Genomic DNA, 13,180 nt, shown 5'->3' with positions numbered 1-13,180 from the left:
TTATTCAAAAAATAAATAAAAAATAACTTACAAAAAAAAGAAGAATGAGATATGATAATGGAAGGCTAAAGACTACTTGCTATCTTTTAAGTTGTAATGATAATGGAAATATGGAGTGATGTTTTATTTTCTAATTGAAAAAAGAGAAAAGAATGGAAGAAGTGATTTGTTGGCTTCTTGTTGCTATTTCTTTTAATTTCTTACTTCTAATATGGATTAGAACTTTTTTTTAACTAAGCATATGACTCATTCATAGCTCAAATAATACACTATTTTTCAATTATTTTTTACTACACTCATTTTTTGAATAAAAATTACGGACAGAAGAACAATTTTTTAAAGGAGGACGCCATATATTTTTTAAAGGGGCCATTCTTTTATTTTTTATTATTTTTGTAAACAATTTTTTTTGGGGCACTGCCTCCTGTATCATACGTAGCTTTATCCCTGTTTAAGTTAATTAAATATCTAACAATAACTAAATAATTATTACTAGAGTAAAAATATATTATATTTTACAAAATCTAATTATTAATCATAATTTCTAAAATTATTACAAAAAATTCTAAACATATATATTTTACTAATCTATTACATTAGTCTAATTCAAACATTATCATTGATTAAAATGTTCACTAACTAAATTTAAACATATATTCCTAAATTTCTAACAATAATAATAATTTTGTAACATATATTTCTAAATTTCTAATAATAATAATAATAATAATAATAATTCTGTAACATATATCATTTAAATATATATTCCTAAATTTTTAATAATAATAATTTTTTAAGATAAAAAAATTAAAAAAGATTACATGATCAGAATAATAGAGATAATTGATAATATGAAATTCAAGACGATCAACATTTTTACATTTTTATTTTTTTGGCATTGTAATTTTTTTTAATTGAAGAAGAATAGGAGGAAAAATGGTGGCTGAGTAGATTCAAGAAAAAGACTTTGGAGGAGAGAGTGGGGGCTTCAGGAAGGGGTATGTTGGTATAATGGACACCGTTGTTCGGGCTCAATACATGCGCGACACGTGGTTGGAAGAACGCAAATTAGACCGTCCGATTTGTATAGATTAAATCGGACTATTTGATTACCTACCCTTAAATCGGACCGTTCAATTTCTTTAATACTGACACCACATCTGTGTAAAGTATTCATATATTCCATAACTCCGTCTTACATCAATTTCCCTTCCATATCTAAACTAAAAAGACTCATATATAATAAGTTTACTAATATTAATATAATAACCCTAAAATATTATTTAACTATACTATTATAATAACACATGATTCACCCTTTGTACACATATTGCATCCATTCTTTAAGAACACATTTAATATTGTTTATTCCATGGAATTCATAATATAATATAATATAAGTATTTAAGTTTACTAATATTAATATAATAACCCTAAAATATTATTTAACTATACTATTATAATAACACATGATTCACCCTTTGTACATATATTGCATCCATTCTTTAAGAACACATTTAATATTGTTTATTCCATGGAATTCATAGGGAATCTTTTAACTTGAACATTTCTTCTGCTTTGGATCACAGGTTAATGAAACTTATTTGCCGATATTTTATAGAGTTGGGTTTAAATTCAACAAATTTAGATGGCATGCTGGTAAAAAGTTTTATCATGATGGGGTTTAGAAAAATGAATGGTACATTTTAGTATTGTTGAAAAAACTAATAATTTGAGGTGTGCATGAAAATATAATACTTAAAATAAATTAATAAACAAAGATTTGTGTGACAATTATCTTGTAAATTAGTAAAAGTTTATGTTAAAGACTCTTAATTTCTTCTCTTAACATGCACAATTCCTTCTTTTTGGTAAATACAAGAAGTTTATGATTTTTGGCAACAGTCAAATCAATATAACTATAGTCAATATACAACTATTGTATTAACAATGTAAATTTTATATTTTTTTATAAAAAGAATTTAATTAGTAATTTTATTGAATAGCTAAACCTATTATTTTAATTATATTTAATATTATGAAACACAAATATCTAGGTCCAACAAGTGGATAGTTCAACGGATGTGGAATTGGTATTTTTTTTATTTTTCTTTCTGTTTTTGGACAGTTTCGGGGCTGGGCAGCCCAACCAGAAGCAGAGTTGGATCCATGACCAGTGCCGCACCTAAACCCAGAAGATGACTTGCTCTCTGAAATCTATCCTCGAATTCTTTTTTTTTTTCATTCTTCAGGAGGGAATTTCATCCAATTCCTATCTAAGCTGTAGGTTTGCTAAGCCGTGAGCCCCTTCTCTCGGTGTCCAGGTCATCCATCAAGTATTTGGATTATGTCTTTTAGCACACCTTCTATTTCACCAATTTTTTCTCTGGATTTTATTTCCTGTACCAAAATTTCCTTTTTAATTTGCTAATTGAAAAAAGTAATTTTATACTAATTTAATGAGGAAATCAACCAATTGCTATAGTATAAACATTCAATTGTTCAGTAACTTGTAAATGAAGTAAACCTTTATTAAAATTTGCATCAATCATAAAATTTTCGTATTTAACTTATCGAGATTTTCTTTACGAAGAAAAAAATATTTAATTACAATAAAAAAGTTAAAAACTTAAAACAGCTCAAGAAGATAATTCTATTACTAATAACTTAGTTAACGTTATTAAGAATGAAATTTGCTGACAATTTACCACAAGTATTATAATACCATATTTTTTATTATAAAGCAAATATTAAGAAGTTATCTATGAATAATTTAAATTATATTCAATTGTGAATTTAAATTGTTATATATGAATATATAGTGGCTATTAATCAATTGGTTTTCAATCATGTAAATAATATGAATATTGTTAAAATCATCAATAATAAAGAAATATATATAAATAAATATATATAACTAATTGAAAATAAAAAAAATTAAAAAAAATTAATCATAAACTATTTCCAGTCAAATAAATATATATGCGTATGCTCTATCTGTTTTAATAATTCTAAGTTCTATAAGAAAAATAAAAAAGAAACATTAGAGAACCCTAATAATAATTTATTTTGTAGGAGGTGCACATGCAAGTGCATTGAAATCATCCATTTGCACAAAAACTATTGAATGAGGTGCAACTTTGATCGGAGAAAAAGAAGAAGGATCAACAATCTTTGGTTTAAGCTCTGGAATTTTCTTTGACTTGGTGAGTTTTAATGGAGTTCCATTCAAAAACACAACATCACTTTGAATGTTTCCATCTTTAGGTGTCAAATGGTACTCTTTTCTTTTCAATGAATCCATCAAATTCAATGTGTTTATTCCTTTTGATGTCAATTCCTATGGATAAAGATTCATGTCATTCACAAGTGACACATCAAAGGATGTTGAATTCTCCATATTTATTAGTAGCAATGTGATTCCACTCTAAAATAATAATTAGATCGACAATATGTTATAACTTATAAAAAATTATCTTAAAATAATAAATAAATAAATATATAAATAAAATTACTAGCTTACCCCTTCTTTAGAACAATGAGCATATGTACATAGATATGGAGAACTATCATGAGAAATAGAGAGCACATTGGTTCCCATAAGTCGATGCCACAAAAGTGCTCTGTTCAAAGAAAATAAAATTGTTATTCATTCAAAAATCACATTTAATTTAACTACTTATATAAATATAAATGAATATATGTGACATACCCATAATAATCTGTATTAGGAATGAATGATGTGGTATTTAGCAAAGCATAATTTCCTCCGATCAAAGCTTGTCTACAATAAACTTTGTGGTTGAAGGTTGATGTCATACCCAATTGGTCCAAATACCTATAGTTATTATGAATTAAAAAAATTATTAGGAAAAATATATAAAAGAAATTAGAGAGCTGAAATTCAATTAAAAAGAAAATGTACCAAAAGCCATTAACAAAAGTATGGGATACATCTTTGCCTCCATTATTATAAGCTCCACTAAATTCCCCAACCCATGTTCCAGCTCATGGTGTGAATTTCTTCACTGCCGTTGAAACATCCTTAAAAGTTTGTGCAATTTTGCTCAAAAAATATGGGTCTTGAACCTTGCTAATAAGATCCTTATCAACACCTATATAATATAATTTATAATACAATTATATTATGAGAATTAAACAAATTAATCAAGCAACAAAAACCAGCACCAAGATTATAAATGTGATGTGTAACTCCATTAATAATGTTGGGCCGAACGTGGAGGAATCAAGTGAGAGAACATAAGATGAGAAGACACCACATCCAACTCAAAACCTTAAGGTGTCAAGTAAATGGGTCTCTCATCTTATAAACTCATCACTCTTTCTTGCTTTCTTTGATGTGGGACTAACTTCGACACTCCTCACACTTGCAACACTAACAATCTCCCCCTCAAGTGTGAGCCTCCACATCAAGCATCAACTCCCCTCTAACTCCTCCACCACCACGAGTATTCGTCCATCACACCACCGCAAAACACCGCGGGACACGCCGCCCGAACCACCTTTGCCGGGAAGACTTTCGATGCTTCACCTTGAATATCCCTTAAAACCACTAGACCGATTAACCATCGGCTCTGATACCACTTTGTTGGTCAACTGTGAGGAGCTCTCGACAACCCGGGAGACTTCATGGTTGCAGCCTAGTCTGACCTTCCACATCAGAAAAGAATTTTGTCCTGTGCCTTGAGGTTGATCTTTGGTTGCTGTTGTTGTTGCTGGAAGGCAGTGTGACACTGTGAGAGTGCAGTTTGGAAAGGTTCTGGCTAAGAAAAGACTTGGTATTTAAGTGTGTCTATTGTGACCTACCTCTCTTTCCTGTGGACCCTTCCTAGTGCACGGTCTACAGTTGAATTATACTATTCCAGTATACGATTGCAACAATGTCAGGATATTCAAGTGCTGTGAAGCTTGAAATAGAGAAATTTGATGGAAGAATCAATTTTGGCTTGTGGCAAATACAAGTCAAGGATGTGTTGATACAATCAGGTTTGCACAAGACGTTGAAGGAGAAGATCTCTGGTTGCTCTCTCTATGAGAGAAGATGATGTTCTCTAGAAGACAAGAAGTATCCTCATGGTATTGCCGCACTGCCATGGATAAGGATAAGTTGTGGCAATCGGGTCCACAATTGCACACGGGCATTGGTTGGCGTTGAGATGCAAGGTGTGTGGCGGAGTTAGGCTGAAGAACTTCCAGGAAAAGCCAATTTGGAAGTTGCACCATGAATTTTCAGCAAGGTTTCGATCTGTACCAAGGTGAAATGCTTGGAGTGGTCTAATTCCAAGTGAGTATACTTTCATGGTGGAGTATGATAGTTCTCTAAACTATGTGCCTTAGTTTTGTGATATCTTTTACATATTGAACACTATCTACTCTTGCTGATACTCCTTCAGAGCATAGCTCGTTTCCTATATGATTAATTAACACAAAATATTAAATTTATAAAAAATTATGGGTGAAAATTAAATAGTTAATTAAAAAATTAAAGGGTTTTAATTTAATTTGGTACCTAATTCATAGGGGTGTTCGCGGTGCGGTTTGGTTCGGTTTTTGAGGGAAAAGTCATCCGATCCGATCGTCTAATTAAAGTGCGGTTCGGTTTGGTTCGGTTTTTTTGTAAAGGTCATCCGAACCAAACTGATGAACAATATAACTGATGAACAGAAGGTGCAATTTGTCTAAGGTAATTGGTCTTTCTACACATGTCTCAGGTGCGGCTTTTAGTTTCAAGAGAACTAGGTGGGCACAATGTATTTATGTATTGCCTGCATTTTTTGTGAGACAGTGCATTTTTACTGGTGGGTGCATTGTTGATTTGATGAGTTTTTTTTTGTTGGTTTTGTTGCTGGCTTGCTACTTGCTACCTTAATGGTTGCTGTTTATTGTTGGTAATTTGCTGGTTGCTGTTTATTGCTGGTTGCTGCCTTGTTGATTTGATGAATTATTTGGTAATTTCTTTTGTTGCTGTTTATTGAATTGCTGGATTGCTGCCTTACTGGTTTATTAAATTGCTGCCTTGCTGGTTTATTGCTACCTTGCTTGCTTGTTGCTGTTCTTATTATGTAACTGTTTTTTTTTTTTTAATTTCAGGTTGGTTTGCATTAAGAAGTTTAGCTATTTTGTTGGAGAAGGCACTATAACTTTGCTATCAGTTTAATGACAATTCATTTTTATTTTCAGTTGTGTTGACTGTTGAACTATTAAACTTCTTTAATTGTCGTATTTGAATTCTGTTGTCGTTAAATTTCATTAGATCAAGACTTTGTTAGATATTGTGTATTTTGGTTTGTCGATTTCAATGTTATGGCTTTGCATAATAGTATGGTAGAATTTTTTTTTATTTGATTGAAAAAAACCGAACAAACCGAACCAAACCAAACCGATTTTAATTGGTTTGGTTTGGTTCGGATGACCTTTACAAAAAAACCGAACCAAACCGAACCGCACTTTAATTAGACGATCGGATCGGATGACTTTTCCCTCAAAAACCGAACCAAACCGCACCGCGAACACCCCTAATGCTGATTGTTTATTTGTATATCTTCCGAGCTTGAATACATGTTGAAAACTTGATGAAGTTGATGGTTCTGATTCAGCAGCAGGGTCCAAACCAATTGAGTGCAATATGATTTTAATCTCTTTTACTACATCACTCATTGGAGGCCTGTCAGCTCCTGATTCTTCAAGACACATCATTGCAAGATCAACAAACTTCTCGATCTTGTCAATTGAATTCCTCACGACTTCCACATTCCGGTTATCAGCTCTAGCATCAGTACTCCCTGTGTATAATTGGAGGATCGGCGTCCCTTGCAGCTCCAAGGGCCACTTTTATCCTTCTATGCCTGATTTCCCTGCATATATCACATCACATGCATTTTATAAAATTACAAATTACAAAACATGATCTAAACTAATATCTGAAGTAAGTGTCAAGCTTGATGTGTAAAAGAACCTGTGATAGTATCCTTCAAGGTTCCATTTGGAACAAACTCATAAACCAGAATCCAACTAGGCTTACCAGATTCTTGTGGTGAACCCTTGAAAGGAGTTCAATCTCGTCTTTGAATTCTAACCCGCCCTACTTCGATTCGTGAAAAGTTGTTTGTGTATTTCTTAAGTTCTTTAAAAGAGAACTGCCTTGCTGCCTTTAACTCATCTACACAGACACAAATGCTCATGAATACATGTAGTCTGTTGGATTGTCATTAAAAACTACCAAAAGGATTGTTTCGAGAAATCGCTCTTTCTGCCCTTAGCTTCTGGCGGAAAGCATGAACATCTGCAAGTAGTAATAACACAAGGACAAAAGAGCCACCAACAGCCGCACCAATCAACATTGCAGTGTTTCATGAGTTACTCAACTGCTTAGGCTCTTGATCATGACAAAGAAATAGAGAAAATAAGTTAAGTCCAAAACATAACAAGTGTTGATGAATGATGATTCCTCTACGCTAGTCAATGGAGTGCAAATCAATAAGTTGCAACTTTTTGCTATAGTTAGGGCCAAGATTCAATGTTCTATTAAGATGATTCTTACTTAGCACCCTATCAACAAAGCAAAAGTAACAGCATTAGTATAATATATTGATTATAGAAGTGATAATGATAGTTTTTTTTTTATTTGAGAGTGAAACTCACACATATTGCAAAGAGGGAAGGCTAAAGAAATCAGCAGGTATTTGTCCAGACAGGTTCGCCTCCTGCATTCGAGACAAAAACTGCATTGAAGTGTTGAAAAAAGCACCTTGATACAGAAGAGTGAAATAAGTAACAAAAAGAAAGACTTACAATGTTGTTAAATTCTTCATAGTCAAAAGCCATTGTGAAAAATCTGTGCTATCAAAGGCATCGCTGCTCAAATCCCTTCAACATAGATTTTAGAGAATTTCACCATTGTATTACAAGAAACATTCAATTCATCCCAACTCAAAGATTTTTGAGATGGGAACAGAGTTGCTCACCACTCGACCAACTCAATGTTGGTATGTTAAGAGTCAATTTGGGTACATATAAATATTAGACGCCTAAAACTAAAACTAAACTATCGTGATTAATAATAATGCAGTTATCTAAAATCAAATGCTTGTCTACTTACAAGTATTTCAGGGAGCTCGTTCCAGTAATATTTGGCAGGGGACCTTCCAGCTTATTGTTGCAAAATATCCTGAAAAGCATAAAATAAAATCTTGTCATGGAAATATTGATTTTCCAAGAGAGATACCAAAAACTATGAGTGCTTGCAGGTCTGCAATATTGGTAAGGTTGTTGAGGCACTAATCCTCTTAATGTATCCACAAGACAAAAAATATGAGCAAATTAAATGAATTTGTTTGAGGATTTGATGTATATAATCACTCACATCAAAGTTAGATTCTGAACAATTCCAATTGTGTCCGATTGTTATCAAGAATCCTGGGAGTGAAAACATGGAGAAATTCATTCAGTTTGATCAATAGGTATGTTGTTAAAACTTGCCACTTTGAATGCCAAGACAACAAACAGATGCTGTACTGTGATTTTGTTTCTCTAGTTAGGAAGTTTGGTTTTGTTTGATTAGTATTGTTATGACAAATATAATTCCCTCCATTTCATCATTTGAAAATCTTATACAATATTATATTCGATTACACTGATATAAAAATGTATCAAATTTTTAAGATCAAGTCTACTAGGGAGCCAATAAAAAATTAGTCAAACTTTAGCCAATAACTAATTATTAAGCCGCGGTCAAACAAACCTACTCATTCACTATTTTATTTTTAAATTATCATTTTACCCCTTCTCACTTCTTTCTCCTTTTTTGAATACTGCAACTTCACCCCTCACCACCAACCATCAACCACCAGTTTTGCTGACTCGCACGGCCCCTCGTCAAGGCTTGAATCTGTTACCTTAAGGTCCTATGGAGACAACTCATCAATGGTTGCTCCAAAATTTTTATAGTATAAAAATAAAAAAGAAAGAGACAACAACTTACAAGTGCTGTGCTTTCAGGAGCATGTCTAGACTAGGGGATATTGAGATTACTCCTTCAAATTCATTTTCTGTTAAATCAAGCCAATTCAGGTTTGCTAGATTCCCAATTGAAGACGGAAGTTTTCCACCAAAATTGTTCGAGTTTAAGGACCTTCAATTACAAAGTGTGCCTCTAAACTTAGACTATCATGATTAGTATCTACTTGCATGTAGTTCTTTGTATTCAAACTTTATTCAATGACTATTATATTCATTAATTTTTTTTACTAACTTAATAGATCAATTATAGGTAAGATTTCTATATAATTTCTCAACCTATTCATCTATAAATGCAATAGGAAAAAAATATGTTGGAGGAATAAACTATCAAATTTTATTTAAGAAAGTTCAGAATATTGATAAATTTATTCATAAATAAATAAAATTATATTTATACTCCTAAAAGATGAAAAAATATCATTTTTACTTATGAAAATTTAGAATATCAACAATCTTTCTATATATAAATAAAATTAATCTTTAATACTTTTGTCATATAAAAATTATTTTTGTGAGTACAAAACTAATTTTATTTATTTATAATTAAATTTATTAGTGTTTTAAAGTTTTATATCAGAGATAATTAAAAATAATAATTTACTCTATCTAAGATAAAAGAGTCTTATTATCAAAATAAAAATAACGAGATAATTCATTTTATCAATCATGATTGCATTGGCATCAAAATATATCAATTTTAAATATTTTAAGAATATCAATATCTTGAAAAACATATTATGTATTAAAAGTGTTAACTCAATTTTTAACTAGGTTTCTAGAATTTAAAAGTTTTTAATGAAATCATTTTATTGAAAAAAAATATAAACAATGTCTTGTAAAAACTAATTAATATTATTTAAAAAAAACTTTCATATAATATGGCAGATTTGTTTAATTTTGCAAGGTCGAATGGAATCATTTTTCAATTTAACCAAATTTTTATTTCAATTAAATTTTAGGGCAAATGACCAAATTAAAATAAACATGAGAAAGATTTACCAGATTACAACAATGGAGAAATTGATACCTGAATGTCTTGTTTCGTTATCTATGTAAACCGTGGGAGCCAACCACGGTTTCAAGCTACACATAAACCGTGGCTGGCAGGCAGGTTTTACATGGAAGAAAAGTACAACATAAACCGTGGTACGGTAGGTAGCCACGGTTTACTCTTTATGAATAAAAGTAAGAAACCACTGGAAGTAGCCACAGTTTACGAAGAAAGAAATGCATGAAACGTGGCTGGCAACCACGGTTTATGAAGGACGTCCAATGGGCATAAAACCCTGTAACCTAGAATGGTTTATGTAGATTGAAAATCTATATATAGTTGAGTGAGATTCAAGCTGGTGAGGAGATCATTATCACAATGTCAAGTGAGGAAGAGTGTGTTCTTGTCTTAGTGCATTGCTCTGGAAAAATAAAAAAAAAAAAACAAAAAATATGGTGTGAAGTTCACTGACAGAGAACCGTTGAGTGTATTTGTTAGTTCATCAAACAGTTTGTCAGATGTGAAGAGCAGCATCTTGCAGAAACTTGGGGTTTTTGGGAGCAAGTTTGTGAAGAAGATCTTCTACAAGATTCCCATCGCTGTAGTCTCGAGCGGTGTCATGTATGATACGTTGGTGTTAGCGGCTGACAAAGATATTAGGGTTCTGTTTCATTGCGTAAGGAGTTTTCCTGAGGTCAGAATACACGAGCTGTATGCGAAGTTGGAGGTTACTCTGGATAGTTCTGGGGCATCGGCTCCTGTTCATAGCTCGACTACCGCAGGCGGTGCGTCTTGCTCGGTGCCTGCGATCCGGCCATCTGTTCCGCAGGTTGCCTCACCTTCCTTTGCGGCTGATTTGGTACAAACAGAGGCAGTTCAAACTGTACCTTCCCCGAATCAAGGGGTCCTGCAGCAGGCATTTCAGGGGGAATTCAGTCGTGCCACAGATGATGAAGTTCAAGGCTTTGGGGAACCTGATCGAGTAGAGAATGCAATGCGGGACGATGACTCTGACCAGGAGCCTGTAAATATCTTTGGGGACAGCGATGATGACACCGGTGCTAATCCACATGCACAACAAGGTCCTTCAAGTTCTGGCACACAGCATTACCCTCCACACTTCTCGACGCTAAACTTGGAGGCTCTGGGTGAAGACCCGGCGGGAGTTGCTACAGTTGGCGGTTCGTCAACAGAATTTCAGATTGGGCAATCCTTCCAGAGTAAAGATGAAGCTGTTCTTAATGTGAAGGACTATAGCATCCATCGAGGTGTTGAGTACCGAGTGTTGGAATCGGACCATCTGAAGTATCATGGAAAGTGCAAAGATTTCGGCAAAACTTGTAGTTGGCTGATTCGGATTTCGCTCCGTGCACGAAAGGGCACCTGGGAGGTAAGGAGGTACAACGGTCCCCACACTTGCTTAGCCACATCTATTTCCAGTGATCACCGTCAGCTTGATTACCACGTTATCTGTGCGAGAATTTTTCCGTTGGTTAGTGTGGATGCTGCAGTACCAATCAAGGTGTTGCAACAAGCAACTGAAGCTGATTACGGCTTCAAGCCCAGTTATCGGAAGGTTTGGAAAGCAAAACAGAAGGCAGTTGCACAAATATATGGAGATTAGGAAGAGTCTTGATGGTGTTTTTGCGGAAAAACAAATTTCCAACACACAAATCCAACCGGCAAGTATACCGGGTCGCATCAAGTAGTAATAACTCACTTAGAGTGAGGTCGATCCCACAGGGATTGATGGATCAAGCAACTTTAGTGGGTGATTAGTTTAGTCAAGCTAACATTGAGTGAATTGTGTGAAATTAATCAACAGAAAGTAAATTGCAAGGAATTGAAAAGATGCAGAAAATAAAATTGCAGGAAACTTAAAGAACAAGAAAGTAAAAGAGCTGAAACTTAAATTGCACGAAAAGTAAATTGCATTAAATGTAAAGGGGATTGGGTGCAGGAAATTAAAGAGAGCAATAGATCAAAACTCAGAAACTCTTGCAGAAAGCTTAACTTGCAGGAAAGTAAATTGGGATCATGAACAGAAATGTAAAATGAAGAACAAGTGCAGAAGAATTAAATTGCTTGAAAGTAAATTGATAACCAATGAAACAGTAAAAACAGAAGAGCGGCCAAGAACTCAACTCAATTGCAAAATAAAATTGAAGATCTCAGGGAATCAAAGAGACTAGAAAACAAGTCTAGATCTCAAGCCCTTCCTTGATCCAACAGAGAAAATATTTGAAGAAGAAATAGAGATGGAAGCAGTAAAGAGAGCCTTGATTCAAATCACAGTTCCTTGAATTATGCAGAAGAACAAAGCAGAGATGTTGCAGATGGAGAATGAAAACAGAATTCCTTTCAATCTCCACCCAAAATTCAAGACAGAAATGAAAATTAAAGAGAGAGAGCTATCTACTACTACCACTCCTAATGGAGCAAGCCTCCTCTGAAATGAGAATGATGCCCTTTATATAGGCTTCTTTTACAAAATGAAAATAAAATGAAATTGAAATTAAAAACAAATTCACAAAAAATGAAATTCCTAATCTAGCTTCTCTGTGTGCCTTTGAGTCATGTTGAGTGGGCTTTTGCTTGCTTTGGATTTGAGGGAGAATGGGTCTTGGATGGCCTTGATTCAATTTGGTGAAGAATTGAATTTATATGAAATTGAATTTTTGGCCCATGATTATTTGCTCCCAGGAGGCTGCCCTCGTGCGTGCGTATGGTGCGTGTTGGTGCTGCAGAATGCTGCCCTGCCCTCGCGGAGGGCAGGGCAGAACTTTTTGGTGCGCCAGAATGGTGCCCGTGCGTGCTGCTGGTGCTGCCGAGTGATGCCTGTGCGCCAGAATGATGCTGCCGAGCCTTCCCTTGGTGCGCCAGAGTGGTGCATGTGTGTGCATCACCAAAATGCTGCCCTGCCCTCGCGGAGGACAGGGTAGTGTTTCCAAAAGTGAAGTTCCAAGTTCAAAACTTGGTGGATGCACACGCTACTTCTTTTCCTTGGTTTTCTTGGCACCAAAGTAAGGCCTAGTTTCTTGCTTCCTCATGGCCCTTAAAGATGCCTTTTGTTCCTGCCTGAATTGTACGCCAAGTATGGATTGCTATATATCATTGGAAAGCTCTGAATGTCAGCTTTCCAACGCAACT

General features: G+C 34.0%; 1 protein-coding gene, 1 long non-coding RNA gene and 1 pseudogene across 2 annotated transcripts; 1 reads left to right on the top strand and 2 right to left on the bottom strand.

Moving 5' to 3' along the window:
- Window positions 1-3,064: 3,064 nt before the first annotated feature.
- Window positions 3,065-7,361, bottom strand: LOC107484147 (heparanase-like protein 1; annotated as a pseudogene).
- A 347-nt stretch (window positions 7,362-7,708) lies between these two features.
- On the bottom strand, window positions 7,709-8,186 carry LOC110279983 (uncharacterized). The gene is made up of 3 exons (XR_002373852.2): window positions 8,120-8,186; window positions 7,813-7,887; window positions 7,709-7,724 (listed from the first exon to the last, which is right to left on the bottom strand). It is a non-coding gene; the product is annotated as an uncharacterized LOC110279983 (long non-coding RNA).
- An 836-nt stretch (window positions 8,187-9,022) lies between these two features.
- On the top strand, window positions 9,023-11,654 carry LOC107484146 (uncharacterized). Its single transcript, XM_052260516.1, has 2 exons — window positions 9,023-9,090; window positions 10,529-11,654. The coding sequence occupies exons 1-2, from the start codon at window positions 9,023-9,025 to the stop codon at window positions 11,652-11,654; spliced, it is 1,194 nt and encodes a 397-aa protein (XP_052116476.1).
- Window positions 11,655-13,180: the final 1,526 nt, after the last annotated feature.

Source organism: Arachis duranensis, chromosome 4 (genome assembly GCF_000817695.3).
Source record: "Arachis duranensis cultivar V14167 chromosome 4, aradu.V14167.gnm2.J7QH, whole genome shotgun sequence".
Taxonomy (NCBI): Eukaryota; Viridiplantae; Streptophyta; class Magnoliopsida; order Fabales; family Fabaceae; genus Arachis; species Arachis duranensis.
Note: the sequence above shows the minus strand (reverse complement) of the source record. Positions and strands in the feature narration are given on the sequence as shown.

Bases quoted from the DNA above. Each gene is read 5' to 3' on its own strand.
- LOC107484146 (XM_052260516.1), top strand. From the start codon at position 9,023: ATGTCTAGACTAGGGGATATTGAGATTACTCCTTCAAATTCATTTTCT. The intron at 9,091-10,528 runs GTTTGCTAGATT...TGTATTTGTTAG, and splicing joins GTTAAATCAAGCCAATTCAG to TTCATCAAACAGTTTGTCAG.